At 42.7% G+C, this 17,248-nt stretch overlaps 2 protein-coding genes across 9 annotated transcripts; one reads left to right on the forward strand and one right to left on the reverse strand.

Annotated features, from left to right (window-relative positions):
• Window positions 1-909: 909 nt before the first annotated feature.
• On the forward strand, window positions 910-7,800 carry rad9b (RAD9 checkpoint clamp component B). 6 transcript variants are annotated; one of them, XM_020599271.1, is made up of 11 exons: window positions 910-1,160; window positions 1,527-1,597; window positions 1,822-1,986; window positions 2,161-2,275; window positions 2,458-2,626; window positions 3,031-3,140; window positions 3,303-3,409; window positions 4,299-4,363; window positions 4,615-4,737; window positions 6,032-6,197; window positions 6,667-7,800. In XM_020599271.1, exons 1-11 carry the CDS (start codon window positions 1,127-1,129, stop codon window positions 6,769-6,771), a joined length of 1,230 nt encoding a protein of 409 aa, XP_020454927.1. In that variant the 5' UTR covers window positions 910-1,126; the 3' UTR covers window positions 6,772-7,800. The 6 variants fall into 6 exon arrangements, with proteins under 6 accessions (XP_020454927.1, XP_020454928.1, XP_020454930.1 ...); XM_020599272.1 differs by having other exon boundaries at window positions 3,034-3,140; XM_020599274.1 differs by having other exon boundaries at window positions 2,527-2,626.
• Window positions 7,801-8,692: 892 nt separating this feature from the next.
• pptc7a (protein phosphatase targeting COQ7 a) lies at window positions 8,693-16,661 on the reverse strand. 3 transcript variants are annotated; one of them, XM_020599280.1, is made up of 6 exons: window positions 16,059-16,661; window positions 14,635-14,814; window positions 11,995-12,193; window positions 9,709-9,837; window positions 9,496-9,625; window positions 8,693-9,384 (listed from the first exon to the last, which is right to left on the reverse strand). In XM_020599280.1, exons 1-5 carry the CDS (start codon window positions 16,258-16,260, stop codon window positions 9,505-9,507), a joined length of 831 nt encoding a protein of 276 aa, XP_020454936.1. In that variant the 5' UTR covers window positions 16,261-16,661; the 3' UTR covers window positions 8,693-9,384; window positions 9,496-9,504. The 3 variants fall into 3 exon arrangements, with proteins under 3 accessions (XP_020454936.1, XP_020454935.1, XP_020454934.1); XM_020599279.1 differs by having other exon boundaries at window positions 9,714-9,837; window positions 16,059-16,660; XM_020599278.1 differs by having other exon boundaries at window positions 9,699-9,837; window positions 16,059-16,660.
• Window positions 16,662-17,248: the final 587 nt, after the last annotated feature.

Genomic DNA, 17,248 nt, shown 5'->3' on the forward strand with positions numbered 1-17,248 from the left:
CCCAGAGCCCAAAATGATGACTTCAATTTGCTGCTTTGATTGATACTCAATTTGATATCTTAGAAAGGTTTAAACCTGAAACAATTATAGGGACAGAATAATTGAACGGAAGTTATTCTTAAAGGGAAAAAAAGAGAAATATTCTGAGGTAAACACAGGAAGTGTGATTACTGTACAAGTATTTCATGAAAGTTGTTATTGTGAAAATTTTGATCACTAATGGTACTGAATTTCATTTATTGGTGATTTTATATTTTATTTTTTTTGTTTAACAAGCCGGCATTTCTAAATCTTCATACTGGGTCTGTGGTTTGTTCTATAACTAGTTTATTCAGGCTGTTCCTCGGAACCTAGAATCTGGCCCTAGCTATCCGTATGGGAATACAGTGCTACACTTTGGATTTCTTGTTTATAAATATCTCAGAATTGCCTTTTGAGTAAATGTAGAAGCTCTAGTTTTAAATGTTCTTTTTCATTTTTTTATTGACTCCTTAGGAACTGAAGGAACTGTGACCTTCCTGTAGAACAGTGAAGGTCCAAAATAATAAACTGGGAAAACAAGAATAGTATTTTATACATACTAATGTAAGTGCTGACCTAAAGGACTGAGGCAGTTTTTCTCTTTATCAGGGATTATTTTCAAGCTTGTAGTGAAAGTGGTGTTGTGACGTGGTAGCCAGTCATTAATTTCTTATTATATAACTACCTCTAGTATGCCTGCCTGACAAGGCCGCTCGATTACTCCTGAGACAGCTGAATTATTTTCTGCTGCCTATAATGACTTACAGCCTCATGTTTCTTTGGATGCTGGTCATGAGACTGTAGACGAGCTATTATCTCGGTTTAGCTCTACATGTACTGATATCTTTGACTCTAACAGAATTTAATTTGACTTTGGTACATTCACAACGTTTGTCGTCCCTAAACCAATAAACGTAGAACTCTTCTTCTAGTGAACAAAGTGATCAAATTTTACATTTAGCTGAGAGAAGCCTTTCAACCAAGACTGTTAGGTCAGCATCACTGTATTTGATTTGCTAGTTAGCATGTGCCAGACTGGAGCAGCCTTCATGTTAGCATCTGCTGCCCGCTGTTCGCCCCTTCTCCACATCTGGCATCAGCAAGAATGAATTGTGTCCTTGAAGGAAACTGTGTAAAAGGTAATAATACACAGGCCTTGCGGAATATAAACAAGTTACATTTGCAATTAAAAAGTCCATTTAAAGCCTAATCCTATTTAAGTGACGTAGCTGACCCAAGGTTTGTAAAACATTAATTAATGATAAAAGATGGCACTAGCTTGGCTAATGTAGCTTAACCTAGCTTCTAATCATAGATACCTAACATTATCGGACTTCTAACTAACGTTAGTTGTGCTGTCTAAATTGGTTCTATTTAAGCAAACTATTATTTATACATATTATAATTCAGGCTAGGCCCGCTGACAGTTCACCCACTTATAAGAAGCTAGCATACATGTTATCAGTTGTATGTAACGCTGTTGGTGCCTTTTTATGTGGTTGCAGCATTTGGAAGGGCTATTCATGCCTTGTCACGGATCGGAGAAGAGCTGTGGTTGGATCCCATGGTTGGAGGGGTGAGCAGGGAAGGGAAGGTGGCAGGGACAATGTGTGTAATTAGATCATCATCACAGAGTCTTGACTTTAACCAGGGGCTAACAAGGAATTCTGTCCCTCTAGGAGGAATAACATTGCATTTCCATTTTCAAATTAAATGGATGTTATTATACATGAAGACTTGATATGGGTACTAACCAGATGTAGGGTCTCTGTCACCACCTTCCTCCCCCAATGGCATCAGCCAGCTGCATCTCTCCTTGTCTTACAGCTGGCGCTGAGATCAGTCAATGCTGCTCACTCTGCATATGCCTGCTTCCTTTTCTCACAACTGTTCTTCCAGCACTACAGCCTGGGGTCAGCATCAGAGCAGGGCAACGAAACGGTCAAATGCAAACTGGTCATTAAGGTAAACAGGCCGTATTGGTCTTTAATTCTGAGATATCACGGCTCTTCACAGATTCTACATTTTCAAGATACAGTGGACATTAGTGGGATTCTAATAAGATATTGTTTTTTTCTAAAGTGGGTTATCAAAATGTTAACATGGTGATGTCAGTCTTGTCTAAAATCTGTTTTTAAGTCTCTGCTACCACTTTTCCGGTGTTTGACTTCCATTGAGCGTAATGTGGAACGATGTCAGATTTCAATCAGCACTCCCAGTGACCGAGTGACAATCCAGTTTTTTTGCAGGCATGGTAGGTATTAACTGCATTTTGGGTCTTAAAATAGCTGTGGGTAAAGGAAAGAATCAGAATTTCAAGAACCCTGTTTGCTTGTAAAAAAAAAAAAAAAAAACTTCAAGGATTTCTAAAAACTTTGAAACTTATGTAAATGCTGTTCTTTTAGCTGTGTGACCTGTGGTAACACTACGCTGCAGATGCTGTATTGCATATTGTCAACACGTGGTGGCAGTGTGCTCCAAACAGCCCGTCTGCTTTTGTGATAGGCATCACCAAGACCCACAGCTTTCGTTTCCAGGAAAGTGAGGCTCTGCAGGCAGTGTTTGCCTCACACAGCTGTCCCAATGTGCTGCAGGCACCTGCCAGGTTAGCAACTCGGTGTTCTATTATCACGTTGGAGCCTGTGCCTTCTATTACACACTCAGGGCATCAACTTCAAAGGCACATTTCTGTGACTGAGTAGGACCCATTTTATGCAAAAAGCTTAGCTCTCCCGAGGCTTAGAAATCTATCATTAACCTCTTCTTTTTAGGTGACATGAATAAGATAAATGGTAGATTCAGCTGCCCAGTTTATGGAGAGACAATGGGTGTTCACAATTGGATTGTACTGTTAGCTAACTATGGATAGTCAGATGGAGCCCCTGAACCTCTGGCGAGGGCTTTAACATTAATAACTCAAATAGCAATCTTGGAAAGCCCATCGCTGGTGGTACAGCATTACTGTAAGTCTCTGCTCAGGGTTTGCATGTGTTTTGCCCTCTACGTCAGCAGGCTGCTTAGTGATACGGTGATGCATTTCCCAGTGTCCCAGGAGGAAATCACTCTGTCTGTGACTCCTCTGAGACTCAGTCTGAGAAATCACTACGAACGAGGAAATGGTGAGTTCATACTACGCTGGGATTTGGCTTAGAGTCAGAACACTGTTTGGAGGCACAGATATTATAAAGTTTAAAAGCTGCTGTTGCACCAGCTTTGAGACTGACAGCTTTATCAAAAGCACTAAAAATGATCCAGTTTGACTTGGATGCACTTCTGTCCAGTTCATATGAAGATTATAAACACCGAGATTTCCCTACCCCCAGACGAGTTTGACGCCTTCCAGGTCGGAGTGGACTCAGACATAACCTTCTGTCTGAAGGAGCTGAGGGTAACCAGGTTATTTTTGGTGGCTCCCTTTCTTCTGTCACATGAGAATATGATGTGCGTGATTGCAGGGATTGTGTGTGTGTGTGTGTGTGTGTGTGTGTGTGTGTGTGTGTGTGTGTGATTGGCTCACCAGTAGGCTCTTTGTATCATTTTCATGTGAACTTTCCCCTCAGCTCTGTGACTCATCTTCACAGTAGAGATAGTGTGACTTAAGTTTGCATATTAAACCACTACACAGGAGAAGTAATTGCAGTTAGGAGTTGCAGAATTACAGGCTGAACATTACATGGTTTGTTATGAAACGAAAAACTCAAGCTAAGTAGGAATGTGTATTTAAGGGCTGGGTCAACTTATGTCAAGTTTAAACTATTTATACTTTGAGTGAGTAAATACCAAACAATAGATCTTAGAGAACTATCATGTCATATCCAACCTGCTTACTAATCCAGAGTGGTTTGTTTCTTAATAAACACATCCAAAATTACGTTACTTTCTTCTGTCTTGGTTTAGAAAACAAAGCACTTGGTTGGCCATTTGGAGATGTAGATAAACAGTTTTTGTGTTAGTCCAGTTAATGAGACTTGACCTGTATTAACACCTGCGACTCTTGTCCCCGGCGTCTTGGAATGTGTCTCGTGCACCCCGCTGTGAGGTTCCTCATTAGACAGCCTAGCTGTCTTGGTCCTGTCGGTTGTGGAAAATCACTTTTGGGTGGATTAGAAACTGGGGTTTAAGGTTTAGTTGGCCTCAGTTTACTTGAACACTGATATTCTTCTTCAGCGTGATTATCCTAAAAAGCCACGACACTGCTCTCCAAATGGTCAGCTGCCAAAATGTTGTAGTCATTAAATGGATGCACATGAGCATGTTGTGCTGTTATGTTTTTCCAGGGTTTGCTGTCCTTTGCAGAGTCACATTGCCTTCCAGTGTCAGTCCACTTTGGTGCTGCGGGAAAGTAAGTGTCTCTGCCGTTATGATTAGCTTGAGTGGCATTCACATCTCAAGTTACAGAGACCAGCGTCAGGCTGTGTCGTGCTAAACCACAGGCACTCCAGAGTGAGTGTGTAATTAACCCCAGACAACCTCAAAATTCAGCCAGCTATTTGGTTTACAGCTAATAAGTCTATTAACAGCTATTTTACCAAGGGACAGGTCAGTCAGTAGAGATTTTCCACTGTCAGATATCCTGTCACTGATTTTTTGCAGGCCTGTGTGCTTCTCTGTGGACAACCTGGTCCTGAAGGCCACTGTGGTGCTGGCTACCCTGATCGATTCTGAAAGCGGGGGCCCATCTCAGTCTCCTGAGACTCCGGCCCCTACTACTCCTAGGTAACAAACACCATGTTGCCTCTGGTGACATTGCTTTTATGACACAGTTGCACAAATAAGGGTAAGGTTTATTTTCTTGCTACTGTTACACATTATAGTCTTTGTCAGCCCGGACCTACAGTGTTGGTGTATCAGAGAGTAATGTAATCTGCCCCTGGGGCTCCACCTGAGCTTCTCTCCTGGCACTCAGTCAAGGCAGTTTGGTCTTGTTAGCTGTTTTCAGATCCTTAGAGAACAAAGTATTACAGCCGCCAGCCTTGTGTCTGTGACAGAGATAAACAGGGCGAGCCCAGGACATGTGGGCCCATCAGCATGACACTCTGTAATCCCCTCATCTCTGCCGTGCTGCCAGTGTCACTGTTCTGCTCTGCTAACTCTCACTCTTTGTTGTACTGTGCTCTGGTTGAACATCTGGGCCATTTGTAGTTTGGTTTGCTTGTGCACGCTGCTGGGAGTCTGCAGAGACAGCGGCAACCTGATGAGCAGGCAGTTTTGCAGCGTTCCTGTCCCCACTGCTCAGGAATTCAACAACAGCCTACATCCTTAACTTACAGTTTCTTTTTGAACATGAACCCTTCAGGCTGTTTGTGAACAGGTGCAGTGCATTTTTGTTACTCGGGGCACGTTCGCGACAAAACATTCTTGTCTGAAGACTTTTTAAAACCAGCTCGCTCTCTTTATGTCTTCCTGCCATGCTCCTCTTTACACTTCTGGTCTGGTTGCTTCTCTGAGGTTGTTGACAGTGTGGTTACATGCACAGGGTTGTTTTTGTTGTTTGCTCATACTGCGCCTGAGGCCACTTTCAGTATCAGCTGATCCAGAACCACACACCCTGGTCGAATTGTCTTAAATAATCATGATGTCCTTAAAAGTTTCCATGAAATCTGAATGTACTACACAGCGTTCAAAGCAATGCTAAAACTTGGTAACAATTCATGCTCCTAATTATTGTATTTGATCATTTTAGTGTACTTGTCCTCTTTTCACTGCTTCTTATTGTGCCATTTCATGGCATTAACATGTTCTCCACTTCCTCCATCAGACATGCCAGTATAGCTAAGCCTCCTCACCAAGCTCAGTGATAATCCACATGCTCACATTTCACTTAGACATATTTGTGACTACACTGCTGTCTGCATCAGACAAGAACTGTTATATGGAAGTTAGCACTACAACTACCTTGCACACAGAGTTATGACTGTTGTTCCCTGCTCAGGAACTAATAGTTAGCTGTGAACAATAAAATCATAGAGAGCTTGCTGCAGAGACAAGTGTGTCATGTGTGTGCTCCCAGGTGTGCAGGTGCCGCAGCTCCACCTGTGGGGTCATATGATGCAGGAAACAGTAAGCCCCAGGATTTTCCTGCTGTAACAGAGCTGATCGCATCCAGTCAGGGAAGCCCTATAATCAACCCACCTGCTCTTGGGCAGCCCTGTGCCGCCATTTCTGCGTCCACCATGGTAACGAATTTTTCCTGTTGCTTTTTAATTTTCACTGGGATCTCCATATGTGTTTTTACTCTTCCCTGAGGCATGGATGCTCTCCAGTCTTGACAGGCTGGCTGGCATGGCGCCCACAGTGCATCATGCCTCACCATATGAAGTGTGACTGAAGAGAACAAGCAAGGTGCTGCTGGACGTGAAGTCTGGGTTTTATTTACGTCACCCTAATGAATGGAGGCATTTTATTGATATGGCCCAAACACTCAAGTCCACTAATTCCTGAATTTTTTTGATCTGGGAATCTTTCCTCCTCAAGAAGCGAACACTATCTTGTCAGACCAGTTTCTAGTGACCGTAGGCAGAACTCATTTTATTTTACACTGAGGATTTAATTTAGAATACATTCAAATAAAACAGCCACCTATTCCTGAAATAATAGTGTTATTTCAATAAGAGTGTACACAAACGTGTTTGTTTTCCCTTGTAGATCTGCTCCCTCCTGTTCAGGGCTTTGTCCTCGGAGCAGGAGGATGCTGCTGACGACCTGCCTGTACTGGCATCTCGCAGTGACACGGAGGAGGAAGAAGACTAAACAAGACACCCTCCACTCTCATTTCTCATCTGGACTTTTTTGACACTGCCAAATGTAGGCCACAACACAACTGTAGTCAGAATGATAAGAACTTAGCATTTTAAGTAAATGTTAAGCATGTTTATAGCTCAAAGTTTGCTTTAATTGTTGCAGCTGTTTTGGAAGTGGTTTGCCCTCAAAGTTCACTTGAAATTTAACTGAATTATTGTAGTTATGCATCTAAGAATATACAAATTAATTTGTCTTGGCATTTACAGTGTGTGAAATACATTTAACAAAGCATGTGTAGTAGAATGACTTCAGTCGGCGCTATGAGAACACACACTGTTGTCAGAGGAATGTGGGAGAACAGAAACTGTACTACCGTCAGATACATAGCTAAATGTGATAAGGTCCTGATGGGAAAATACCACAGAGGCCTGTAGCATAAACCTGTGAAGAAAGTGCACCTGCAGTGTGTTGTTCAGTTCTCAAGCTCTAAAACTACAAACAGGTTTGTGTTGATATCAAACAGGAAACAATAAATACTACAGTCTTTATTTAAATATTGTACAGATCTGAAAATGTTTTTCACAGAGCTTAGATCTGCACTGAACTGTACAACCTATACATACATGCACTCTGGTTGTAACAAAGTCTGGAAGATGACATCGATGTGAGACAACAGAGAAGAATGTCAGGGTGGGCAGGAAGCAGAAACCATAGAGCTAACAGTGCTAGTACCGTCTGACTGGGACAGCTGCTTTGTTCAGGCTGCTTAGATTGTCCACTGTGCTGTAACATTTCAAACTCTCATTTTGACCATTTACAGCTCTGCCTAAATTTGCTCCTCCATACCCATGGGCCCAAATTCAAAGTGGCAGCTGACACTGCAGTCTCCCAGTGCGAAGACATCAGATGAAACTGGGAAACACTATTTATTAGATGGTGTAGATTGTAAACAGTGACCTAAAGGGCCGCGGGGAGGATTTTCTATGCACTGAGCTCCTGGCTGAGTGTGGAGAAGTAGATTTCAGGAGAAAAAAAAAAGGTTGAACAGGCTGTACTTAAAAAGACCTGATGTTAAGACAGCAGGCCATGATGGGAAAACATTTGACTCTTATGGCTACTTAACAGTTTCAGGCTTTGCGCTCAGTGGCTGGCACGTAGTCAGGCATTTGAGGAATTAAGAACGTTTGCCAGTATCAGCAACACCTGATACAAGGCACATCATCATAACATTACACTAAATATGGTTTTACTAAAAACATTAACTGGGTAAAAGTGGTAGTAAATGCAGAGTGCACATCTGTAGTGAACACAAACATAATGACCATCTTTCACTTGAAACCTGCAGTGACCTGACTCATGGTGTGCCATTGTAGCTCTACAGCAGGAGGGAGAGAGAGGGAGGACAGGATGACGCTGATTGTGAACAACAGTTTCTAAAGCCACTCTGATGCAGTGATCGGTCCAAAGAATTCAACAATCCCATTAAACAAAGAAGATACAAAAATAAATTTGGTCACCTGACCAACTTCCACTGTGTTGAGCCTTTTCAGATATGCTTCATAAGTTTTGTGCGTTTCAGGCTGCTAGTCCAATTCAGCCTGGTGGATATGAACAAGTCTGTAGCCTTCACATCCATTTCAGAGGCGCCAACTACACCTATCAATACCACTACAAGCATCACACATACTTCATACACACACCACATGTAATCACAGTCAAGATTTCAGCAGCAGCTGTGAGATTAAAGGGAGGGCATCACTTTGACATGACATACATCTTTGAACTAAAGATACTCTAAACATGAAGTAACAAAATATGTGCAAATTGCACTGGTATGGAAAAGCCCCCTGCCACTCTTCATGAAATCTTATTGGATCAATGTGCCCCAAGAAACTAACGACAGATGTATGAATGTCACTTTTAGTAGTGGTTTTTTTTTTTTTTTTTTGCAAACATTTAACAAAACATCCAAGGACAGCACAGCAGTCATACTAAACATACCCTCCCCGGCCCTCTGACAAGATCTCTAACTACCACTGTATCATTAGGAACATCTGCTTGCACAAGGCAGCCCAATTATTGAGCCCTAATGCTGCCATTTCCTGTGCAGTTTCCTTCCTGACGCTACTGATGGACTGGACTGTAAATTTCCTCTCCAACAGCCCAGTGTGGGGCCACTTTAAGAGTCAAACATCTACTGTCTGGTTACATCTGCCCCCCTCTGAATCTCTACTTCCTCCCTGCCTAAAACATCCATCAGAGAAATAACTTAACCCTGTCAGGCAGGATCCTTGTTCCCAATGACAGCTGATCTCAGGCAATGGGATTATCCAGTGGAGACCAGAACATGGCAGCCTGGTCGTGAGTCCTCTCTATTCAGTCACTCTGATATACACAGTCGCAGAGAAGCGGGCATGTAGAAGTGGGTGACAGTTAGCTGGGGGTTGAGGCAGACTAGAGCCAGCAGATGTGGGGGAAGCATCAGTCTTTCATCCTGACCAGCAGGATTCAAAGTAGTCCATAAACTGCAGAGGATGATGCTGCCATCACAGCTCCACACACTCTAGTCAGTGTATTCTGCCACTATTGACAGCAGCACTGTAATATCATCTGGCTTTCCTCCTGGAAAATAAACAGCACAGTGTTAGAAAGTAGTAGTCAAAAATGTTTTTAATGTTTCAACAGGAAGTAAAACTTCAGCTGCCATTTTGTTTAAGTAGAACAGACATTTACCTCTTACGTTCAGTCCATTGTCACAGGCAAACTGTGCAAATGGCGACATGTAGTTTGGGTCATATGCCAGTACATGGGCCTGCTCTGCAATACTCCGGGCAGTCTGCTGGATGCTCTCATAGTTTGTGTTCTGAGAAGCAAAACAAGTTGGCATGAAGTTTGTATTCCAGATTGTATTTCTGATTCCACTTGCACTAGCAAACCTGTTCGTGCCTTGCCTTGAGTTTCTTCAGCTCCTGTAGGATCATGTAGTCGGTCATATTGTCAAACAGTCCATCGGTTGCAGTGAGAATTATGTCACCCAGCTGCACGTCGAAAGAGGAGCTATCTGCGGCATCAGGGCTGAAGGCAGAGACATAGTAAAGTCGATCAGAGAACGCTGTGGACAGTGCTCTTGGTAATTTAACTGATTTAGTTTTAAAATGCATTTTACAGTGGACGCTAAAAACACATAGATGTGTCCTGTTTAAGCTTTTTCTCTCACCCTTACTCAGCTCTCCCTGTTTTACTTTCATACAGGAAACTTGTCTTGTCTTGTCTGAACTGATAGATTAATCTGAGCCTCTGGCCCAGCCCGTCCACTACGTGAGGAGAACTCAGTGGTCACTGCAGATTACCCCACTCAGCGGGGATATGCACTGACAAAGCTACCGATATGGCTACGGAAACTGAGTTGGATGAGGACAAATTCAAAGAATCATCACATGGTGGTCTGAAAGGACAGTTGGGTCCATAATTATAATGGGTGCTACAAATACATATAGGCAGGAACCAAGTTGGCCTGCAGTGGCAGTGTCAAGTTTACTTCTTGGAAGATGCCCTTACCCTACCGGACAGCCCCTAGCCAACCATGAATCTTATTCATTATAAACTGTCTGGACTACATCACGGAGCCAAAGCCCCCAGGAACAGGACCTGTCCTGTGCAGTGTTAATAGCAGTTCATATGAAAATGCAACTGTTGCTCTGACAGGCAGGCATCATTTACAATTATGAAGATAAGTCTCCCCTAATGTGTGCTCACAATGCTGCAGGACAACTAAAACACGGACACACCATGAAACTACAGGCCTCACCTGTAGCCATTAAAAACATTTGCAACCGTAAGCTGCCCACAAACCATTCAAATTAAGCATTCAGCTGCATGTTGAAAACTTTTCTTTTGCACAGGTGTATGTTGTCAGTCTCCCTCTACCACATGACCATGGTCCATAGTTTGTATTTTCTAAGCACTTCTTATATTCTTTTGTCACAGAAATGTTATTACACTACAGTTTTGACCCTTGCATGCTTTGCACTTGCATTCTTGGTTGCTATGTTAGTGATCTAGGACTGGAAGCCTGATGGGATTTTGCACTCAGTGTTAATCACTCTGGATAATGACTAAAATGTACAAATTCAAAAGAAAGTGTCACTTCAACAACTATGTTAAATCCATAATAATGCATTGATTGAAATTGAACTGAGGTTGTTTACAAGAATTAAAACACTCTCTTTCTGTGCCACTACTGACATGCAGGTCAGGTTCATCTGTCAACAGTTTTTGAGAAACACTCAAGAGGCTCAAAATAATCTGCCTGAGTCAACACTGAGCAAGTGAAAAGGTAGCTGAGCCTGCTGTGGCGGGATTGGCGGTGGCCTCTTTGGTTTGCCCATCAGCTCACACAGACATTGACCCGGGTAAGAGGGAAAACTTGGCAAAAAGATCCGATGCCCAACCTTCACTCTACCGACAGCTACTCTGCTGCTCTTGGCATGCCACAGCAACGAGACACAGCAGCACGTGGCCGCTGACAAACAAACAGACTCCAGCTCAACACAGTGGGGTCAATACATTCCCACCACTGCTCCATATCAGAGACACAAGCACACAAAATGTTCTGCAGTACAACCCTTTACACCTAAGCACCACTGTTACAGTCATGGCCAAACATTCTGACACCCCTGCATTTCTGTCAGATAACACACCAATTCTCCAAGAATATTGTTGCAATCACAAATTCTTTGGTATCATCATGTGATTGATTTCAGTTATTTTTTCCAGAGGATGTGTTACCAAATATTAACTTGATGGTGTCAATAATTCTGTCCAGTCCATTTTTTGAGTTCTGGGTGGAATAAATCAGATTTGTCTTTTTCTCTCTGTGTTTTTTGTGTTGTTCCAATGCAAACAAAAGAAATAAACATGATAATGCCAAACAATTTGTGATTGCACCGGTTTTCTGGGAGAAGTGGTGTGTTATATGACAGAAATGCAGGGGTGCTAATATTTTTGACCATGACTGTATATCTGCATGTGACAGCTATGGTCATCAAGATGTGCAGGGCTTTGTCACATCTGCTGTACAGAACACATGTACAGTATGAGCTCCTCTCCATCAACTGCTATTAACTATTAACTATTAGATAACACTCCCTCTGAATACGCTGTTCCCAAAAGACCAATGCAGATGTATGTGGTGCAGCAGATGCACAAGGTCCTGTCTGTGGAGGGTCTCACCTGTCACTGAGCACTGCCCCCTCAGCCCCCGGGGGAGCAATGGACAGCTGGAAGGGTGTGTTGAAGTAGTGCTGCTGCTCGTCTGAGCGGTGGACCACCTCCCCTCCCCGAACCACCAGGAAGCCTGAGTCTCCCAAGTTGGCTGTGTGCAGCTGGTGACTCTGCCGGTCCAAAATTACAATGCAGGCTGTGCTGCTACCTGCAAACATATGTAGACACAGGCGTACATTTTTCCATTTCAGTGCAAGTGAAAAGGACTGAAATAGTCTAAATATTAAAGGCAAACACAGACTGCATCATCAGCTGTACCACAGAACATAAAGAGTACAGCAAAAACTGACATTCTGAGCATGTATACTCCACAGGCACATTGTTGTGTTGTTATAACATTAGAACTGATGTGTTTCACACACTGCAAGCTCCAACAATGCTAAGTTATTACATGGAACTGCCAGTACTTCAAAAATACATAATGATTGGCAGCAAACAGTGCAGCATCACACATTTTGACATGGAAGAAAACCATAACTGTTAGTAATAACATTAAGTCTGTACAGATTCTCAGTCATCCAGGTCATAATAAGCTGAAAAAACTTAGAGAAAATCAACTGGACTAGATTTCTAGGTCAAAGCTACAGTGTGGGCACGTTTTTCAACCTAGAAATCTAGTCCAGTTGATTTTTTCAAAGTTTTTTTCAGTGTAATAACATTAACTACAGCTTTGGTCTATTCAAGTATCCCAGTAACCCTGCATGCACAACACCTGCACGCTGAAACTGAAGCAGCAGAATGGTCCTGAGCCAACATTCATTCAATTATTTACACTTGTGCTGTTCCTGCTGTTCTCTGTCAAAGGCAGTCTATAAAAGAAATGTCTTGAAATTTGCTGTTCAGCTATTCAATTTTATTACACAATCTTTCTTAAAAATTCCAGAATGAAAACAAGTCTTCTCCTTCTGACTTTCTGCAGCTACAAAGCTTAGGAAATAATCTTACATAGCATTTATGGAAAGATACCTGTCCAAGTGTGTTTGGGACACTGATTATAATGAGGTTGGCCTGAATACACAAACCTGATCTACCACAATCAATGCAGTGGTTTGAATCACTTTTGTTGGAGTTCCACCATCTGGCCGATGCCAAGGAGGAAACAAGCTGGTAGAGCAGGCAGACATGTGGACACACCCTGCTGGTGATTCATCTGGCACACCAGAACCCAACCCAACCTAAGCCCCTCACGCACTGTGACTCCCTTTCTTCTCCATTTTCTCTCCAGCAGTAACAATTACACACACTGCCGGCATCAATATCACTCCCTCTGCCATGAAGGAACAGCACAATACAGTGTTGTCTCCCCTGCCATGCATGTGGTAACGGGGTGGAAAAGTACTGACGCTCAGAGAGGCACCTACGACATTTGTTTGTCGACATTTGTTTGTGCATTCTTCATTGTTAAGGAAGTGGTGCATAGGAACTCTGGAAGTGAATTACATGATACAGGTCAGAACATTCCCTTGGAGTTCTAAATGGGATGTGGCTGTTCTGAGTCACGATGCAAAAATCTCCTTCCAGTCACCATTAAACTCCGCTGTGTACTCTGATCCAAACCACATGGAAACTGTACAGTTTCACTGGCAGGCACAGTATGCCTTTACACAGACTGGTAAACACTGTCCAGCAGAGAGCACGGCTTAGGAGGCTCTAAAATAGTTTAGTGGACATTTAATTAAGGTGAAAGGCATTAAGGAAGACTACGAGAAGTACCACAGTCTCCAGTTGTAAGAAAATCTTAATATGAATCAATGAATGTGAATGGTTCATAAAAGGAGGCCTAGGTGGTTTCACTAGCCCCTTACATACTGCTGGGACTGGTGCACCTTTATTCCGTCTCGTTTTCTGGGTGCAAAGCCGCAATGGCAGGCCATTTTTGTTACAACTCTGGTCCACCTTGGAAGATAGTACCAGCGGCAAAACAAAGGGGAGACGCGCTCTGTGTAGAAAGGGTGAGCCAGCAGTCTGGGACCAAGCGCTACGTTTTGACATAATATGTGCGCAACACTATCACCGGCATGTCAAGTCTGCACGCCTCTCTGCCTTGAGCTGTTCTTGGCTTCTCTCTAACTTATAGGTCAAAGCATTCACAAATGCGTTGTTTACAGTTATTACTCATGACATTCACACACATAGCAAGAAACACGCTAACCAACTTTGCATGAAGCTAAATAAATGCTTGAAGAGCCAACAAAGCTACACCAGCACTTATCCTGCCACTGTCATTCTGGCTTGTAGACTAACGGCACAAAATTTATATCGCATACTGGCGACTCTGGAATGGCAGTAGTGCAGGATCTGTGTAAAAACGACTACTGAGAGGTCCAATTAGCTGTATACGAACAGACCGGACAAAGACTAACAGAGCAGCAGCAGGCATCCACACAACCTGTGCCGAAGTACCACAGCTGGACATGTGCCAGACATAATGGTGTTTTTTTTCCAGGTACTGGTCAGAAGCAGGAATACAAAGTATTCCATAATGTAGGGTAACAGTACACTCTACTTTAATGCAGCTTTAAAACAAATTGAGGTGAGCATGACTCTCTGTAAACACTCAAATCCTGTGTTTCCAGTTGCTTCACTCACCCAACAGTGGCACTTTGTTCTGCAGCAGCTCATAGTAACTGGTCGTGAGGACTCCCACAGGGTTGCTGGGAACGAAGCGTCCTTCCTTCACTAGCCTTTCACAAGTCTTCATCAATGTACCTGAAAATTGTGACGGGTCCACACCATAGTCTCGCCAGCCACCTACCCCATCTGCCACACCTAAAAACATACAGGTTTTAATCAGAATCAACTTTACTGGCCAGGTGTGCTGGACACGAGGCATTTGACTCTGGCACAGCGGCTCTCAATGTGCACGTACATAACAGCAAGGGGCGAGTAAAAAATATACCAATATAATAATTTAGTAAATTAATATATTTGTTTCATTCAATAAGCCCCTTTCCTTCACTAATATCTGTATTCTTTATTGTATAAAAAGCAACTTTTTAAACCCTACTAGGGAACTAACTGGTCCCATTACGAGAATAAAGGTTTGACGTAAAAATGAGCACATAAATAATGCAGTAATCATTTTTGCCACCCCTCAGACTTGAGAGGTACAAGAATAATGCTCAGCAGTTGAATGATGGAATGATAAAACACTGTCAGCAAGTTGTAAAAGGGGCTTCCAGTAAAGAAAATGGATGTAAGCCATGTTTTAAACAGACTGCATAAAGGAGCTACTATAAGGAGCTCATTCTTGACCTCTCATGCTTTCAGTTATTTCTGACAGTGTTAAATCCACAGATTCCATCTGACCATCTACACAGCTTAAGAGTTATTACGAGTAATTACACACTGATAAACTTATTTAATAGTTGTAGTTAAATGCATTTTAGGCCTATTAAAAATCTAATGGTATGCTGACTCACTCAAAACCTACAAATAGGTTAAATGTTAACCTATTTGTAGGTTTTGAGTGAGGTTTTGAGGTTAAATGTTATCCTATTTGTTACCCTTATTCGTGCATTAGTTAAATGCACAAATGTCATAACAGAAACATCATAATCTTTCTATAGAAATATGCATCTGCTCCGCTGACCATACAAGGATGGCCCTGTGCGTCTCTCCAGCCTGCGCCAGAACACAGAATAAGGCCTTCTCAAAGCAGACCCACATCTTTGTAACTTATCAAATGCTCCAAAAATAACCCGACTTGGCGAAAGGGTGTCCTGAATTCTACGTTTCTTCGTCTTCGTTAACCCAGACTGCAGCAGCACATTAGAACTGCCCAGTCCCGCATAGGTGTTAAATAACTTAGGCTTCTCTGTTGAGGGGTTGTTTTCATTCAGTGGACACTAGCGAGGCTTCTGAACTGTACAATACTGTCACAACACGTGCTTCATATCAGGTATTTCAGCCTCAGATCAACGAGTGACCTTAGACCTGTCGCTTACGTCATTGCCAATGTCATGTCGCAGTACTTGGCAAATGTTTCCACAGCAAACAAACCAGACACTCACCCAAAACATCGGCGGATCTGTGTCGGGCAATGAAGCACGCGTCGTCCCCATAGCACATCCCTTTCTTCAGGATGCCTTTGCGAAAGTCCTTGCCAAAGCCGCAGCTTGCCGACACCAGGCTGTAGTCGCGGCTGTCAGTCTGAGAAAGTCCGCCAATGACAGCTCTGGCAACCAGTCTACCGTAGGACAGCACGGACAACATCACCTATACACCAGCTTCCACCACACGTGCCGGCCAAGCTAGCACCTCTGCTAGCTTAGCGTCAATATGAGCACACAATGTTGACTTGCTAACGAAGCTAGCCAAACACTGCAGCTGCCGACACCAGCCGCCACGCACGCATGCACAATGTACACCGCTGACAGATATGTACTGCCTCTGTGACTTTTAATTCCTGCGCCCCAAAAACAAAAATTCACAGAAAACAGTTGCCTGTTCTACTCCAAAAGACCTGCAACTATTGGTTCTCTGCGGTCATTGTTCCAGCGCTCCGAAACACTATACACAAATGTGGACACGCTGTCTCCTGGCCTCGCGCGCGCACACTCACACTCGCCTCCGCTAGCTGCGTCTTGTGACTGCTCTGACGTCAGAGCACGTTACGCAACCTACGTTTCCTAATAAGGAAATGTCACTGCCAGTCAATTTCTTATCATATTTGCAAATAGCAACACCAAGCTTTAATAGGTAACTCGTATGGTGAAATTAACGTTTTAGCTAATTAACTCAAAGCTAACTACTAATTTAATCAAAAATAACTATCTGAAGCATAAGATAAACATAAACAAATATAGGAAACAGCCAAGCCCTAAAAATAGCTAAATAAATAAATGAGAAGAAAAAGAATTAAAGTACTGAATTATTTTTCACATGGCATACCTTGGACACACTCTGCCTACTTCCATATGACATTTTGCAATATATTGTCTCCCTCTTGTGGTACTGACTGAGGAGACCGGAGACCCCCCCCCCCCCCTCTTTCTTGAAGCAATTGAATTTGATTTTTATAAAGTAAAAACAATTAAGAAACAAATGGCATTCAGACAAAATTTCCCCCTAAAATACACTCAAAATTTATTAGAAATATTCAGACATTACAAGAGTTCTTCCTTATTTGTTTAATTTAGCACAAGACTTATTTAAAAATGTGATAATGCAGTGGAGTCAATGTCCTATGACAGTGACTGTA

The sequence above is a fragment of the Monopterus albus genome, unplaced genomic scaffold, assembly GCF_001952655.1.
Source record: "Monopterus albus unplaced genomic scaffold, M_albus_1.0 scaffold40.1, whole genome shotgun sequence".
Taxonomy (NCBI): Eukaryota; Metazoa; Chordata; class Actinopteri; order Synbranchiformes; family Synbranchidae; genus Monopterus; species Monopterus albus.